This window comes from Zingiber officinale, chromosome 3A (genome assembly GCF_018446385.1).
Source record: "Zingiber officinale cultivar Zhangliang chromosome 3A, Zo_v1.1, whole genome shotgun sequence".
In the NCBI taxonomy this organism is placed as follows: domain Eukaryota; kingdom Viridiplantae; phylum Streptophyta; class Magnoliopsida; order Zingiberales; family Zingiberaceae; genus Zingiber; species Zingiber officinale.
In genome coordinates this window covers 6,126,502-6,142,643 of record NC_055990.1, presented here as the reverse complement: position 1 = coordinate 6,142,643, position 16,142 = coordinate 6,126,502, and the positions used below count along the sequence as shown (strand labels likewise).

Genomic DNA, 16,142 nt, shown 5'->3' with positions numbered 1-16,142 from the left:
TCAGTCTCTGACCATTGAACGACCTCTGATGCTTCTAAAACCTGTCTGGTTTTGCACAAGTTGAAGATCAGTCAACTAATGAAAACATCAATTGACTGATCACAGCAGTCGAATGGAGCACGCAAGTCCCACTCACTTCTGTGCTCTTCAATTCGACATCAATCGACTGATGCCCCACATTAGTCGACTAATGTCCCACATCAATCAATTGATCTTATCAATCAAACAGAACAAGCGCATTAGTCGACTAATGTCCCACATCAGTCAATTGATCTCATCAATCAAACAGAACAAGCGAGTCTCACTTGCTTTTGTTCTCTTTCTAAGGTTATCAGTTGATTGATTTTACCCATCAGTATATTGATTCCATTAGTTGAGTCTAGCAACTGAATCGACTTGCTTTTATTTGGTTGCTAAAGCCATCAGTTGACTTATCAAACTTATCAGTCGACTGATACCTGACTTAAACAAACATAGATCTCTGAACGGGCTTCATTTTACAATAAAAATCGCCTCATTCTGATATCCGAATAAAAAATTATGCCCTTCGGAAGTTTGCTATATCGAAACTTCCTCGTTGCATACCAACTCCATGTTAGACTTCCGACCGCCAAGTGTCCAGTGAATTTTTGACCCACTTAGACTTTTCAATTTGCCTAGCCCCGCTAGGATTTTTTCACCAAGCGTTCAGTCCACTTTTGACCCAATTGGACTTTTCCATTGCCTAACCCTGCTAAGACTTCCATCGCCTAGTTCCCAACTAGGTCTTCAACCTCCTAGCCCCGTTAGGACTTCCATCGCCTAGTTCCCAACTATGCCTTCAATGGTCTAGCCCCGCTAGGACTTCCATCGCCTAGTTCTTAACTAGGTTTTCAAACTCCTAGCCCCACTAGGACTTCCATTGCCTAATTCCCAACTAGGTCTTCAACCGCCTAGCTCCGCTAGGACTTGCACTGCTTAGTTCCCAACTAGATCTTTCACTGCCTAGCCCTGCTAGGACTTCTTGTTGTCTAACCTCCAATTAAGACTTCCCAGACAATTATTCAATCCTCCCTTGACCTACTTGACTTCTCTCTCACCTATTGTCAAACATCAAAACTTAAGCTCGAGTCAATCTGAGCTTAGCCAACCTGGTCAACCTTGACCCCAGAATGATTGTACTAATAGTAAGTAGCCACTATAGACCATTTTCTGTACTCTTGAACTATGATATGATATTTTTTCTTATAAAATAAAAATGCCTTCTCAAGTCTTAAAATTTCAATCCCCATGTAGATCCTACTTAAAATAAACCCAATGACATATCTCATATCCTCTATCTTTTTCAAGTTGTTTAGCTGCTCTGCTTTTGTGCATATTCATAACTAACACTAGGGAAAACTAATCCTAGAGATATTAAGTGTATTTTCTTAGGGTATTCTTCTCATAAAAAAGGGTACAAATATTATTCTCTAATTACAAGAAATTTCTATAACTCCATAAATGTTACATTTTTTGAACATCAACCAAATTACCAAACTTTAACATTTAGGAGAGGATAGTTTCACACAAGAAATGTCGGAACCTCCAAATGCTTTGACTCATTTATAGAAATGTCAAAACCTCCAAATGCTTCTTTCCCACATTTCCTCTTCTCTAACTGTTATTTAGTCAAACAAAATCTCAAGTCTCACTAGTCTTCATTTCCTTGACACTAATCAATTTGAAAACAACAATGACCTTATCACCTATTCTAGTAGGAAAAAACTAAAGGAAGATAGAGCACCAAGCACTCCTTGAGCAAATCTAAGAATTGGAACTAGACTCAAGATTAAAAGATCCCACAAGGTAACTCCAATCCTGAGTCTTTTAAAGATGATCATCTTCTTATTGAAAAATGAAAGGATGTTAGAGAATACACAAAACATCCGATCTATAACTTTGTTTCATTTCAGGGGCTATATAATAAGTACAAGAGTTTTGCGGCAAGTTTGGATCAAACACAAGTTCTTAAATCAATACAAGAATCTCTCACAATATCGAAATGAAAAGTTGTGGTTGAAGAAGAAATCTTAGCAATAGGAAGAAAGGAACATGGAAGATCAGTGAGCTGCCACTTGCAAAGCATCTTGTTGGCTACAAATGGTCTTTGCAATTAAATACAAAGAAGATGGAATGTTGGTTAATTCAAGTCTCGATTTGTTGAAAAAGGATTCACCAATCTTATGGAATCAATTACAAAAAAATTTTCTCTCTTGTAGCCAAATTAAACACAATCGAGTTCTTCTATCTCTGATCACAAATATAGATTAGCCACTTCATCAATTAGATGTCAAGAACATTTTCCTCAACAGAGACTTGGCAAAAGAAGTTAACATGAGCATCCCTCCTGGATTAAAGTTGCGAGAAAAAATCAACAAATTTTGTTGGTTAAAACAATCATTATAGGACTCAAACAATCCCCAAGAGCTTGATTTGACAAATTTACTAGAATAATCAAGCAATATGGTTATCTATAATGTCAGGAAGATCACAGTCTCTTTGTTAAATATGCAACTCATAGGAGAATTGTCATAGTTATTGTATATGTGGATAACATTATTCTATCAGGAGATCATATGTATCATATGTAAGAGATATGCAAACTCAAGAGCCTACTAACCAAGGAATTCAAAATCAAAGATTTAGGAATCTTAGGTATTTTCTTGGAATGGAAATAACTTGGTTAAATGCAGGAATTTTAGTCTCTCAGCAAAAATATGTTGTGGACCTTCTGAAAGAAACTAGAATGCTTAGATGCAAGTCGAGACATTCCCATGGATTCAATAATGAAACAAGGAACCAAAAAAAGATTATTCACAATTGATAAAGGTAGATATCAAAGACTTGTGGGCAAAGTCATATACTTATCCCACACAAGACCCGACATTTTCTACATGGTTAATATGGTTAGCAATTTATGAACAATCTAATTGAAGAGCATATGGGGCAATCTATAGGATTTTAAGATATTTAAAACTAACACCAGGAAAGTAGCTATATTTTGGGAAATCAACAACCAAAAGCTATATAGTGATGCTGATTGGGCAAGATCAATAATAGATTGAGGATCAACTTTCAACTACTGCACACATGTATGGAAAACTTAGTTACATAGCATAGCAAGAATCAATTTGGTGTATCGAGAAGTAGTGTAGAAGCTGAATTTAGAACAATGGCACATGGTATAAATGAAGGGATGTTGCTACGAAGACTTTTAAAGGAGTTAAAGAATTGTTGCTGACCCAAGTTACTGAATTTGCCAACCAGTCTTCAAACAAGGGGCATCCTCACTAAGACGAAGGACTTTGAAGATTTAAAATCCAAGCTAGGTTTAATCAACATCTACAACCCAGCTCGAGGAGTCTATAATATTGTAGAATATTCTTCCTTTCTTGTATAGTTACAACTGCTAATCAACTAATTAATATCTTCATGTCCTAGAAGATCATATGCCCATTTATTACCTAATTATAAATGGTGTGTGTGAGATCTAATAAGTTTTTTTTTTTCTCATATTTTCTAGATGTGGCATCATCTATAAGTAGCGTTATACAAATTAAGTTGAATAAAAGTTCATCTCCAATTTCCTCATATATCTATGCTTATTAAGATTGTACTCATCTCATGTCCAAAAAGTAATAAATGAAACCATGGAAGGTTCTAGTGAAAGCTTGATTTCTATCAAAAATTAATGAATTTGCATTATTGAAGACTATGGCAGAGGAATGCCAATTTATGTGCAATTTCTCACTGATGTAGGTGAACCTTTATATCCACAAGAATTTAAAACAGTTGGTCAAAATCAAAGATTTTACCGAGTAGATCTTCCATTTCATACATGTGTTGAAAAACCCATAGCCTTCAATGCATTTTATTTATCATACCTTTGATAGAACAAATTAACACTGAAGAATTCTCTAAACCATAAATTATTTCTACCAGTGATGAACAATAGTCATTTCCAAGACAAGACAAACCATGAAAAAAGTACTGACCTTGATATGACCATTCCGAGCAATTAACAAGTTATCAGGCTTAAGATCTCGATGAATTACATTCAGGGAGTGCAAGTATTCCAAAGCCAGAACCTGTAATATTACTTCCAAAATCATATCCCCTAAAGTTCAGAAACAACTTTTTTCCTCATGCACCATTAACATATAACTATCAAAAAGTATTACTTACTAATTCAGCCATATATGTGCGTGCCATATCGTCATCCAAACAATGTAAATTTCTTAACAAGGAATATAAATCCCCTCCATTTAAATACTCCATTACAAGGTAAAGATTTTCCCTGCATGTGAAGGAGTAGAAGAAGCGCACCTGTTCATTCATAAATGAAATGCTGAATAGAGGGACTCTAGAGCAGTTGGAATGCCCAAAGATTAATTGAGGTGCTTACCACAAAAGGGTTACGAGCTGATATTAAGATGTCACGTTCAGCTAGAATACTTTCAACTGCATTCTTGCGTATCATATCAGATTTTTTAAGTACCTAGACAAGCATGAAAAGTAAAGCATATTATCAGCCAAAGAAGTTTTGCACTTGAAAAAAACCAAAAAATCAAAACATAGAGGTCTGCAATTGTCAAACATTGAGGAAAGAAGCTTATATTTCAGAAATCTATAGGATTTGCAATTGTCAAATACTAGACCATGGACTTGGTCACTACCATGCAGTTACTAAAAACTATAAGACATGTGCATAATCCAGCTCTCTTAAGTGGCAGTGTATGACATGGCATACACATTAACCATTTTCTTAAAACTCCATGTCATGATCATTGGAAGGAAACACTAAACATTTTGTGATATTCTAACTCCAGTGAAGGTTCTTCTATATTGTAGGCTGCTTGGATGTAAATCGGGCTGGTTTTTGCAAAATAAGTGATCTATATTGAGCCATTGTAATGACCAAATGCAGAAACTCAATATAGGGTCATAGTTCTTAGCATGCGAGCCTATCTACCTCAAGCAATTGATGATTAAATTAGGTAGTACTCCACTGAGTAGATGAAACTATAATGCTACATATCAAGCTGTCATGTAAACTGTTTCCATCTAGTATTTCATGAAAAGATAAAAATATATAATTTGATTCCTACTTTGTCATGGAAAAGGTAAAGGAGATAATTATTTTTTATATCAATTCTAATGACTGTTAGCATTAAATAGTTAAGTCTCTTATAGGTTCTATAATTGAATATAAATTGGAGTTTTATAATTTTTTAAACCAACTTAAGGGTATATTGAACTCCGCCCGTGACGAACTAGTCATGACCGGTCCCAAGCCCGAATAAAGGAGGGTTGCGTTAGGTTGCCGACCAGCGTTAAAACTATAACAAATATTCAATAAATTGATCCATTAAACTATTGTGCTAATGCTAAGTTGTTTCCTAGAAGAAATACGTTGCAGGGTCCACTGTAACGTCTCGACAAGGACCGCTATATCTCCAGAACTCGAGTGTAGTGCTAAATATGCAAGAGTTCAAGTTGCAGGGTTCGATTGTAATGTATTGGTAAGGACCACTACATCTCTATGAGAACTTGGGTGTAGTGTTAAATAGGCAAGAGTTCTCACACTATATGTTGAATAAAAACAAATATGATAGAAAAATTAATAATCTAAGATTTGAAACATGGAAGATAGGAACCCTCACTGGTAAATTAATGGAGGTAGTAGATAAAATGATTAGGAGAAGAATTAATATTTTGTGTGTACATGAAACAAAATGGATAGGCGAGAAGGCAAAACTGATAGAGAACTTGGATTTTAAGTTATGGTACACAGGAAAGAGTAAAACAAGAAATGAAGTGGGTATTGTTATAGATAGTTCGTTAAAGGATGAAATTATAGTAGTTAGAAAAGGAGATAGAATTATAGCCTTTAAGATAATAGTGGTGAAAGAAACTATGAACATAATTAGAATATATGCACCAAAGTAGGATTAGATAAAACTACCAAATAAAAATTTTAGTACGACTTAGATGAAATATTACAAAACATTCTGCCAAATGAAATGATTTTAATATAAGGTGATCTAAATGGGCATATCAGAGTGAAAAATGAGGAATATGAAAGGGTACATGGAGTTATGGGTTTGGAACAAGAAATGAGGAGGGAAAAACTATATTTGATTTTACGATAGCATATAACCTTATATTAGCTCATACGTTTTTTAAGAAAAGAGAAAAAGACTTAGTCATGTTCAAAAGTAGGAGTAATAAATCGTAAATTGACTTTGTTATGGTTAAGAAAAATGATAGAACGATTTATAAAGATTGCAAGGTCATTCCAGGAGAAAGTTTAACTACCCAATATAAGTTAGCAGTGTTGGATATATGCCTCAAACATAGTATAAAGAAAATATATACAAATCCTAAAATTAAGTGGTGGAAGTTAAACGATGGAAAACAAAATATATTTAAGGAGAAAGTAGGAGTACAAGCATTAGGTGAAATATATAGTGATTCTAATATGATATGGGATAAGATGATATCAAAGTTGAAAATAGTAGCTAAGAGTGTACTCGGTGAGTCAAAGGGACATGCACCACTAAGAAATCTTGGTGGTGGAATGAGAAAGTACAAGAGAAAATGAAAGAAAAGCGAATAACTTATAAGGAATTATATATTTGTAAAAACGAGAAAAACTTAAAAAAATATACAACAATCAAGAAAGAAGCTAAGAGAGTAGTGAATGAAGCAAAGAATGAAACTTTTAAATGATTATATCAAAAATTAGATACAAAAGAAGGGAAAAGAGACATTTATAGAATAGCTAAAGTGAGAGAAAGGAAGACAAGAGATCTTATCCAAATAAAATGTATTAAAGATGAATGTAATAAGGGACTAGTAAACGATGGAGAAATAAAAGGACGGTGGAAAAGGTATTTTCATCAACTTTTTAACGAAGGTTTATGTAACCAACTTAGGTAATTTAAGTACGTCAAACGAGCATAGAAATTTAGATTTTTATCGTAGAATTCAAACTTCAAAAGTAGAACAAGCTTTAAATGGGATGCACAATAGAAAAGTCATTGGACCAGATGATATTCCGATAGAGGTCTAGAAGTACCTAGGGAAACAAGGTATTGAATGACTTACAAAATTATTTAACATGATATTGAAAACAAAAAAAAATGTCATATTAATAGAGGATAAGTACTCTAGTTCCCTTATATAAGAATAAGGGAGACATACAAAATTATGCAAACTATAGGGGTATTAAACTAATGAGTCATACCATGAAATTTTGGGAAAAAATAATAGAAAAAAGATTAAGGGGACCACAGTGACAGAAAATCAATTTAGGTTCATGCCTGAAAGGTTGACAATAAAAGCTATACATCTTCTTAGTCAATTAATTGAAAAATATCGGGAGCAAAAACAAGATCTACACATGGTATTCATTGACTTAGAAAAAGCTTATGATAAAGTCCAAGAGAAATTATATGGAGAATTCTAGAAAAGAGAGGTGTTAGTGCAACATATATTGAACTAATTAAGAATATGTACGAGGATGTAACGACTAGAGTAAAGACTTCAGGCGGAGTAACTAAAGCATTTCCAATAAAGATAGGGTTACATAAGGATCAACTCTAAGTCTTTATCTTTTTTACACTAATTATGGACGAACTTATTGCACACATTCAAGACCCAATACCGTGGTGCATGTTATTTGCACATGATTTTGTTTTGGTAGATGAAACACGTAAAGGAGTAAAATGCTAAACTAGAATCTTGGTAGGAAACACTTGAAAGGAAAGGTTTTATGCTTAGTAGAATAACAACGAAATATATGAAATTTAAGTTTAGCAATATTAGACATAATGAGATAATTGTTAAGATAGGAGATGACGAGTTGTCCGTAACCGAGAGCTTTAGATATTTAGGATCATTTTTGCAAAATAATGGAGGGATTGAGAAAGATGTCTTGCATAGAATACAAGTAGGATGGTTAAAATGGAGGAGAGCGTCAAGTGTTTTACGTGACCATAAAGTACTTCTAAAACTTAAAGGAAAATTCTACAAAACCATAATTAGACCTGCTATATTATATGGAACTGAATGTTGAGTTATGACTCGAGCATATGAGCAAAAGTTGAGAGTTGCAGAGATGAGGATGTTAAGGTGGATATGTGGACATATGAGAATGGACAGAATAAGAAATGAGAGCATTAGAGAGAAAGTCGGGGTCGCATCTATTGAGAGAAAACTCCGAGAGACACGTTTAAAATGGTACTGGCATGTACTTAGACGATCAATAAATGCTCCAGTTAGGTGATGTGAAACTATGACAAACACGCATATCAAACGAGGAAGAGGAAGAGGAAGATAAAAAAAGACTTGGTTAGCAATAATAAAATAAGATAAAATTTATTTAAGTATAAATGATAATATAGTAGAAGATAGAGAACTCAATGGCGTAAAAGGATTCATATAGCCAACCCCACCTAGTGGGATAAGGCTTGGTTGTTGTTGTCGTTATTGTTAGGGGTATATTGAGGGCCATTTGTAAATATGCAAAAAGGGTGTATATGTGAAATATAATACAGCAAAGAGGGGGTTGTCTTGTGTACTAATAATTACCCATGAATAACTGTCAAAGAGAAGTATTATGTTAAAAACAAGTTAATGCATTGCTCTTGTACACAAGCACAAATTATGCCGCATGTCTATTGATGGGTGAAATGATAAATTTTACCAATGTCAACCGGAAAGGAGCATAATACACATGTTCATCATTGTCATTATGCAATAATGGACATTGGAATTATCCATACCTTAAAATATTTTACATGATTAACATATGAAATATCCAAATATATAAGAATAATGTTGGGGCCAGTAGGATATACATAGTTCACAACAGAACGCAATGAATTCATGTAACATATTATGAATCCATGAAATACAATTAGTGAAGAGCAAGGGAAATGGAAGTGATTGCATTAGGCAATTTAATTGAAGAGGTAAATACCCATCATTGGCTAATAAAACTGGAACAACATGATTAAGAATAAATATACACCATGACTTTTCTTCCATAAAATAGAAGAGCATGGGAAATGGAAGTGATTGCATTAGGTAATTTAATTGAAGTGGTAAATACCCATCATTGACTAATAAAACTGGAACAACATGATTAAGAATAAATATACACCATGACTCTTCTTCCATAAAATACCCAACAACTAGGGATGGTATTATAAGGTTGAATTATGTTTGGATGGGGATACTCAGGTGAAAGGAACTAAGCGTCTCTATACAGTATGCTGGAGTATTGAAAATGGTGTAGACAAAGACAAAAGAACAAACATAGTTCAATTAGAAAATAAAATTTCTTTAATAATGTTATTCTGATGCACAAGTAGGTTGTTATTACCTTTATTGCAAAAATGTCACCTGTAATCCTTTTCCTCGCAAGGAAAACTCGTCCAAATGCCCCTCTGCTTATTGGTTTTATGATTTCAAAATCCTCGATGGAAGTTCGATCCTTGATCTTGGATCCCAAGGTTATTGAATTTCCTACAGAACCATCTTCATCTACCATCACATTCAAGACATCTTTAATCCCATCATCTATCTGACCACATAGATGTATAAACTTCTCCCTGTTAATTCAATCATTAAACAACATTATATCATCCAATAAAAGAAATAGTTTTCTTACAGATACAAATTAATCCATAAAACAATTAATGAAAAACTGTAAAGAATCTGAATTTCATTGCCACAATCTAATATGCAATGTGATTTTGCAGCTGCAACTTACTGTAATAGTTTTGCAATTCTTCTTCCAAATGTCTCAACAACAAGAGCATCAATCTTTCTGGTATCTAGGACTGCGTTCAAATCTTCTAAATACGAGTGCAAATCCTCAAGGGAGCTGTAATTGTAGGTATTCATTTTTGCAATGCCGCGAACAATATCCAATAAACTCTCAATCTGCCAATATGTGATGCAATAGAAGCTTTAAAAAATGAAGACTCTATAGTCAAGACAGACTATGAAATTCAGGACATGTTCCTATATTACTGTTTCATAATTTGTCTCGAAAAATAAAATAAGCAAACAATCTATTATGATATGTCTATGAGCTTAAAACAGATATAAATATAACTTGACTTACTAAATGAAGTTGGTCATTCAAAATTTCTATAAATGGCTTGCACAACTTTTCTCAACTCCGACTATGGCAACAAGGTCATTCAAGAAGTTTCAATGTTTCCTAAGTCATTGTGTCAATCATAAAATATTCCTCCTATGTGGAACTAGTATGTTCATGTAACCTCATACACTAGCAATAGCTCACCTCTAAAATTTTCAAATCTACAGGAATATTTTTTAAACCTATTAAGATAAGTATTAATATTCATATATTACTGCAACTTTCTGTTCACATTGAATTTTTCCCCTCAAAACTATTCATCATGTATAGGAACTCCAACTTCGACCATAAATTCATAGAATAATGTCCTTTGTGAGATCAAGAATAGGCAGTAATATGTTTTCCTTCTGCTTCTAGGAGAATGACAACAACAATAAAATGATATATCAAAATCCAAATACTCCTAAATTTAATTGCGCAAGAATCGCCTACGTCATTACCCCATAAAACAATATAATGCATAATTAAGAAGAGTTGGATAAAATTTGAACCACAACTATTGTGTGAAGATAAATTTGATTGGAAGAAAGGAAGAATAGCATGATTAGGAAGATCTCAAATAAAGAAGAGGAGAAGATATAGATATGGCTTGTATCAATGGAGGCAAAGCCTAGACAATAAGTTGCATTTAAGCTTTCACCCTCAAATAAACCATCATTTTCTTGTTCTCACAATGCATACAACTTAATTTTTATGTGTCTATAGAAGAGCTTATGTGATGTTGCAAACCTTAAAAGGCAATTGTATGCATAAAAAACATTACATGCACACACACCACTCAACTTTAGTGAGTGTATCTGAACTTTCCCTAATCTGATAAGTTCTAACCTAGTGTTCATGTTAATGCAATCAAACCATAAATTCTCATGTTCGATTAGAGTGTTTTGATATGTTTGGAAAAGAGTCTAAATTAGGTTTGCCAGACCAATGCATCTATGAAGTTTTGTAGGGACAACAAGATGCACACAAAGTTTGCAAAGCTTATGATTCAACAAGGTTGACTCATGTTTGGTGACTTGGCGCAGCCAAGTAGGTGTGACTCGACAAGGTCAAGTTGTGGTCGATGACTTGGTGTTGCTAAATTGGTGTTGCCTAATGGCTTAAAGGCCCACTAGAAATCGGTAAAGGATGGCGTGCGACATCCGAGGGACTACAGGAGGAGAAGTATTAGGTTGGGTTAGTAGAGCTCACAAAACTTAACTAAGCATGGCTAAGAGGGTTTGGATCAAAAACTTAAAGGTTTAGGAGATCATTGGAGGGTATAGGACATCTAAAGAACTATAGGATGAGGATCATTAACTTCGTTCCATAGCTTTAATGGGAGTTGTAAGAGGTGGACTATGTAGGCATATAACAAAGGATGATATGTGAAGCGAGCAAAAGGCTTGGAACATCCACAGGATTGAGGATGTAATGGGAGATAAACTCTTGGGCAAAGTAAAGCTACGACAACAAGTAAAAATCTTAGTGAATTGTGCGAGTCTACACAAGTGACTTGTATTTTGGGTTTCAAGTAGACTTTCACTTAGGCAAGGAGTAACTATAGTTTGATTGTAGTCAACGATCCAGTCAACTAGAGGTTGATATCATTTGACTAGTGTTGAGTCAATTGGGGAATCGATTCAAGATGTTCTACTTGCAAACAAAAGGGTTATGTTTTGATTGGCCACTCAATCAACTGAGCAGTTAACTGAAGGTCATCTTATGTGGATTGCTTGCTCTCTATTTGGGAGTCAACTAGTGCAGTTGATTGAATCTCAATAAAAGTCAAAATCAAATTGTTGATTTGGCAAAGGAAGGCAACAATGTCTAATGGCTTACATGGACTTGCAAATCGGCAAACTAAAATCAAGTTTTGCAATCAAAAAATAGTCGAATGAAAGACGGCTGGATCTATGTAGAACAACAGACTAAAGCTTGTTTTAAGGCAACTTGAAAGATATAAACAAAGGGGTAAGGGGAGCTGTCTAAGTTGGTGAAAACTGATGAGAAGGCTTAAGAAAAAGCTAAAGATAATGTTTATTGCTCTTATTGTTTAAGTTTTATTTTATTGTTGTTTGTTTCTTACAAGTTTGATTTGCTTTTCCTCACATTGTAAGAAGTTCTCTTATAAGAGGCTTCTCTACCCATAGGAAAGAAAAAAGACATCAGAATTCATAGGTGACTCTCCTTACAAGTCATACATCGTGGAGTAGGAACTTGAGAGTTCTGAACCATGTAAATCTCATTGTATTAACAATTGCTTTTCTTGTTTCATATTTTTGACAGCACTTTATTAGTTTGTTTGACCTTGCAAAATATTTGCAAGGGAAAAAGGTTTTCATTTTTTAAGTTAAGCACTATTACCCACTCAAGCCCTCTGGTTCATCTACGATTGATCCTAACACTTCTACCATAAATCTTCTACCATTATACAAGCCCACTTTTCCTCCATCTTCTATAATTTTAAAAATCAATTTTGATGGCTTTGCTACTTCTCAGGGAGCTAACCTACATTCCCTTAGGATCTAATACAGAAGGTAAACTAAGCCTTAACATTAAGTATCTTAATAAATCAAATAAACTTTAGCTACACATAATAGGGGTTTTGTACATATTTTGTGCATGTAATAATAATGTGATAAAATGTGCATGAAATAGTTTGTATTTGACCTGAATTTATTTATTCTCCTTGACCAACATATGATGAGCAACAAAAGACTTTTGCTTAATTTTGCCTCAAACCATGGTGTATAATTTTTCCAATAGTTTTACTCTCTCGTCTTCATATCAAATAATCTTACTCGTGATTCCAGCTACAAAGAATGTTAATCACTGTACTGAGGGTGATAGTGTAAAGTTCAAAAAATTTACAGAAGCATTTCTTATGAACAACTGCTTATCTTCTTCTTATCCAAGTTTGAATCTAGAATAACAAGGGGATGGAAATTCCTATAACCAAAAGTCCAAAACATACAATAAGAAACAGCAAAGATCTCTTCGACTGAGTAGATCTTGTATTATGAGTAATTGAAATGTATATTAGTCCCTTTTCGTTACAATGATTCTACACAATAGGAAAGTGTTTTAAATTAGGTGATTTTGCAGATAACTTATTGATAAAGCGTAAGGTATAAAGGACATCTGAAGATTCTAAGCAGGGAAAAATTCAGCACTGATAAAGAAATCAATTCTTGATGCAAAAAGTGTAGGAAATAACCTTTAGGCTAATTTCTTCTAGCAAATTGTATTTTTGAAGTATTACTATTCTGTAAAATGAGATTGTTGATAAATATTCAGTGACTTCCTCAAAGTTTTATATGTAAAAAAAACAAGGTTAATAACTAATGACTAGCTGTAAGCAATAACTACACTCTTTTTTATTCTTATAGCCAATCCTGAATAAAGCCCAAGGGAAGTTAGTTCAATCAAGAAACAGAAAGAAGGATTATGCTGTAAACACTAATAGCTAGGAAGATGACAAAGAATGAGAAACACCATCTCTTTTAAAGAAATAACTCAGGAAAGCAAACAGTATACTTAAATGATTAAATGACAGATTATCAAATTTTGGGGAGTTGGTTCCTCATCATGTTTCATGTTCAATAGCAAAAGAATATGAAAGTTTGTAATTACATTAGTTGCATCATGACTAATTTTGCAGATTAAAGTACCATATCAAATGTCAGTCTTGAGAATGATAAAATGATTAATAGAAACATACCTGCTGAACATTTTCATGATCAATAAATGACTTGATACCAAGCAATAGAAAATCAATCTGGCTGGTTCGTGGTGTCATTAGTGGTGATTGTGGTGTCATGCTTCCAGATGATAAAACACTATATGAATTGCTCATAGTTGCTTGTAGTTCATTCATATTATTTCCTACAAGATTGCCAATGACTTCCCTATCCAAGATATCTGCATATGATGGACAGAATAATCTATTCTGACCAGGGGACAGGCAATCATGCCCTTCAGCTGAACATGAAGCACAAGTTTTAACAACCTCACTATGAACTTCTACACCATCTGAGCCCTTCTGTGTAATGGATGATAAAATCTTCTCAAGAACAGCCACAACTCTCTCCAGCCTCTCATCAAGAGTTAAGCCCTTTGAATCACATTTATCAGCCATTGTACAAACTCTAAAATGACCTTCCGCATATATTGTAGGTATTTCATAATCACATATTCTACAAATCATTTTTGGCTTTCCAATAATTTGATGTTGTTGAACTTCAGAATCATCTACAGAAGTATCGTCTTCCTTAGGTAACTGTGGCTTTGAACTATCATCAATCTTAGAACTAATATTAGAAGAACCACCAGAAGCTCCCAACTTAGTTATATCTATTTGTGAGAATGGATCTAGCAATTTCTTTGGAGGGGATTGATCAGTCTCATCGTGAATTTTTTTCTGATTCTTCTCATTAGATGAGGGAAGCTTCTTCCAGGATGATATCCTAGGTCTGGTGGATGAATCCATGTGCCGACCACCATCTTGATTAAAATATTTATGGTCTTGCAACCTCTTCATGATAATCCTCTCTTTCATATCTTTGGCACTCAATGAGATCTTGAGACCGTCTCCTGATCCCGAGTAAAAGCCCAGGTCACTCAGTTGGTGGAACCCGAGAATATGTTCTTGTTCTCCACACATCCCCTCTTTCTGGAACTGAATCAGTCTAGTGCACCTGGTGAGGATAAAAAGAATGCGGGTATGGACTTGCTTGAGCAAGCCCATTGGCAATTCTTGGCGGCGATCATCCACATTCTGAACTATTCCCTCACAAGATGACCAGAACTCATCCGGTGTCATCTCGGCACATTTCTGAGTAAGAATCAGAAGATCCTCCAAAGGTTCCCGCCACTCAGAATGCTCATTTTTGCCCTTTTCGAGAATCCCAACCAAATCGCCAGCAAATATGCCCAATTCTGCGTTAATCTCCTCTTTCAATTTTTTAAATTTTGACCGAATCACGCTCATTACTTCCTAAGATGTGCACCAAAACATCAAAATCCCAACTTAGCTAAAGCAAAGAAAAGAGGAGCAATGCGTGATTACCTCCGGGCTGAGGCCTCGGAGCTTACGAATGGGAATCTGGTGGTGGTGGTTCCCTTTGCCATTCAACTCATGGGAGAAACTCTTGACATCGGTTGTCCGCTTCCGGCGGCCGCTGGTGGCGCGGAGCACAGCTCGGAAGCGCGGCGACTCCATCTCCTTGACGGCCTCGAACTTAACACGGCGGTTGCCACCGGCACCACCACCCTGCTGCATCGCATCGCAGGAATTTCATCAAACAGATCGCGTGGAAGCCGAAATACAAACCACGACGATCGACAACAACTCCCTTTGAATTTTTTTTTCCCATCAATCATCAACGGAAAACATAAAGAATCCACTAAATGCGTCGCATTACCTCCATTGACAACACCGAAATCCGCCTTTCTTTAGCGATTGGAATCTGTCCTCAGCGTTTACTTCCCGCTTATTATCAATTAAAAAAAAATAAGAAATCAAGAGAACAAACAGATCAAGAACAACTGTAAGTAAACCGCAGATTTGACTAGCAAGGAAAAAGAAGAGAGATCAAAGAATGGGCATTGGAAAAAAGAAAAAAGAAAAAAAAGAATTAATTAGTTTGCTAAAATTTAATCAACGTCTTCTGATTCAATCTCGCTCTTCCTCTCTCTATTTAAAGCCGGCGGGAGTTCCGGGCCTCTCCGCGTTCGTTGCACCCCCGGTGACATTTACCTTTGTACCAGTTAACTCGAATAATATATAATAAAATTCCCAATGAGACTCTCCCATTTAAATTATTATTATTATTATTTTATATAATTCTAGCTTATTGCCCCAATATGTTAGAATTATAAAAACATAAGAAAAATTAAAAAAAAAAGTTAGAATTATATTTGTATTTATATTTAATTGAAAAACATTGTTTTGCCATGTTTT

General features: G+C 34.7%; 1 protein-coding gene across 3 annotated transcripts in view; it reads right to left on the bottom strand.

Annotated features, from left to right (window-relative positions):
- Positions 1-15,926, bottom strand: part of LOC122051099 (probable serine/threonine protein kinase IRE) — a 45,299-nt gene extending 29,373 nt beyond the window's left edge. For 2 of the 3 annotated variants that reach the window (XR_006131322.1, XM_042612052.1), the window contains exons 1-8: positions 15,604-15,926; positions 15,249-15,455; positions 13,902-15,176; positions 9,803-9,975; positions 9,413-9,641; positions 4,427-4,519; positions 4,207-4,347; positions 4,017-4,109 (exon numbers count right to left, since the gene is read on the bottom strand). Coding sequence is in view for 2 of the 3 variants with exons in the window: in XM_042612052.1 (XP_042467986.1) it covers positions 4,017-4,109; positions 4,207-4,347; positions 4,427-4,519; positions 9,413-9,641; positions 9,803-9,975; positions 13,902-15,176; positions 15,249-15,455; positions 15,604-15,609 (2,217 nt within the window). In the remaining variant the exon portion in view is untranslated. The remainder of the gene's footprint in view (positions 1-4,016; positions 4,110-4,206; positions 4,348-4,426; positions 4,520-9,412; positions 9,642-9,802; positions 9,976-13,901; positions 15,177-15,248; positions 15,456-15,603) is intronic. The other variant, XM_042612054.1, reaches the window with a different exon arrangement.
- Positions 15,927-16,142: the final 216 nt, after the last annotated feature.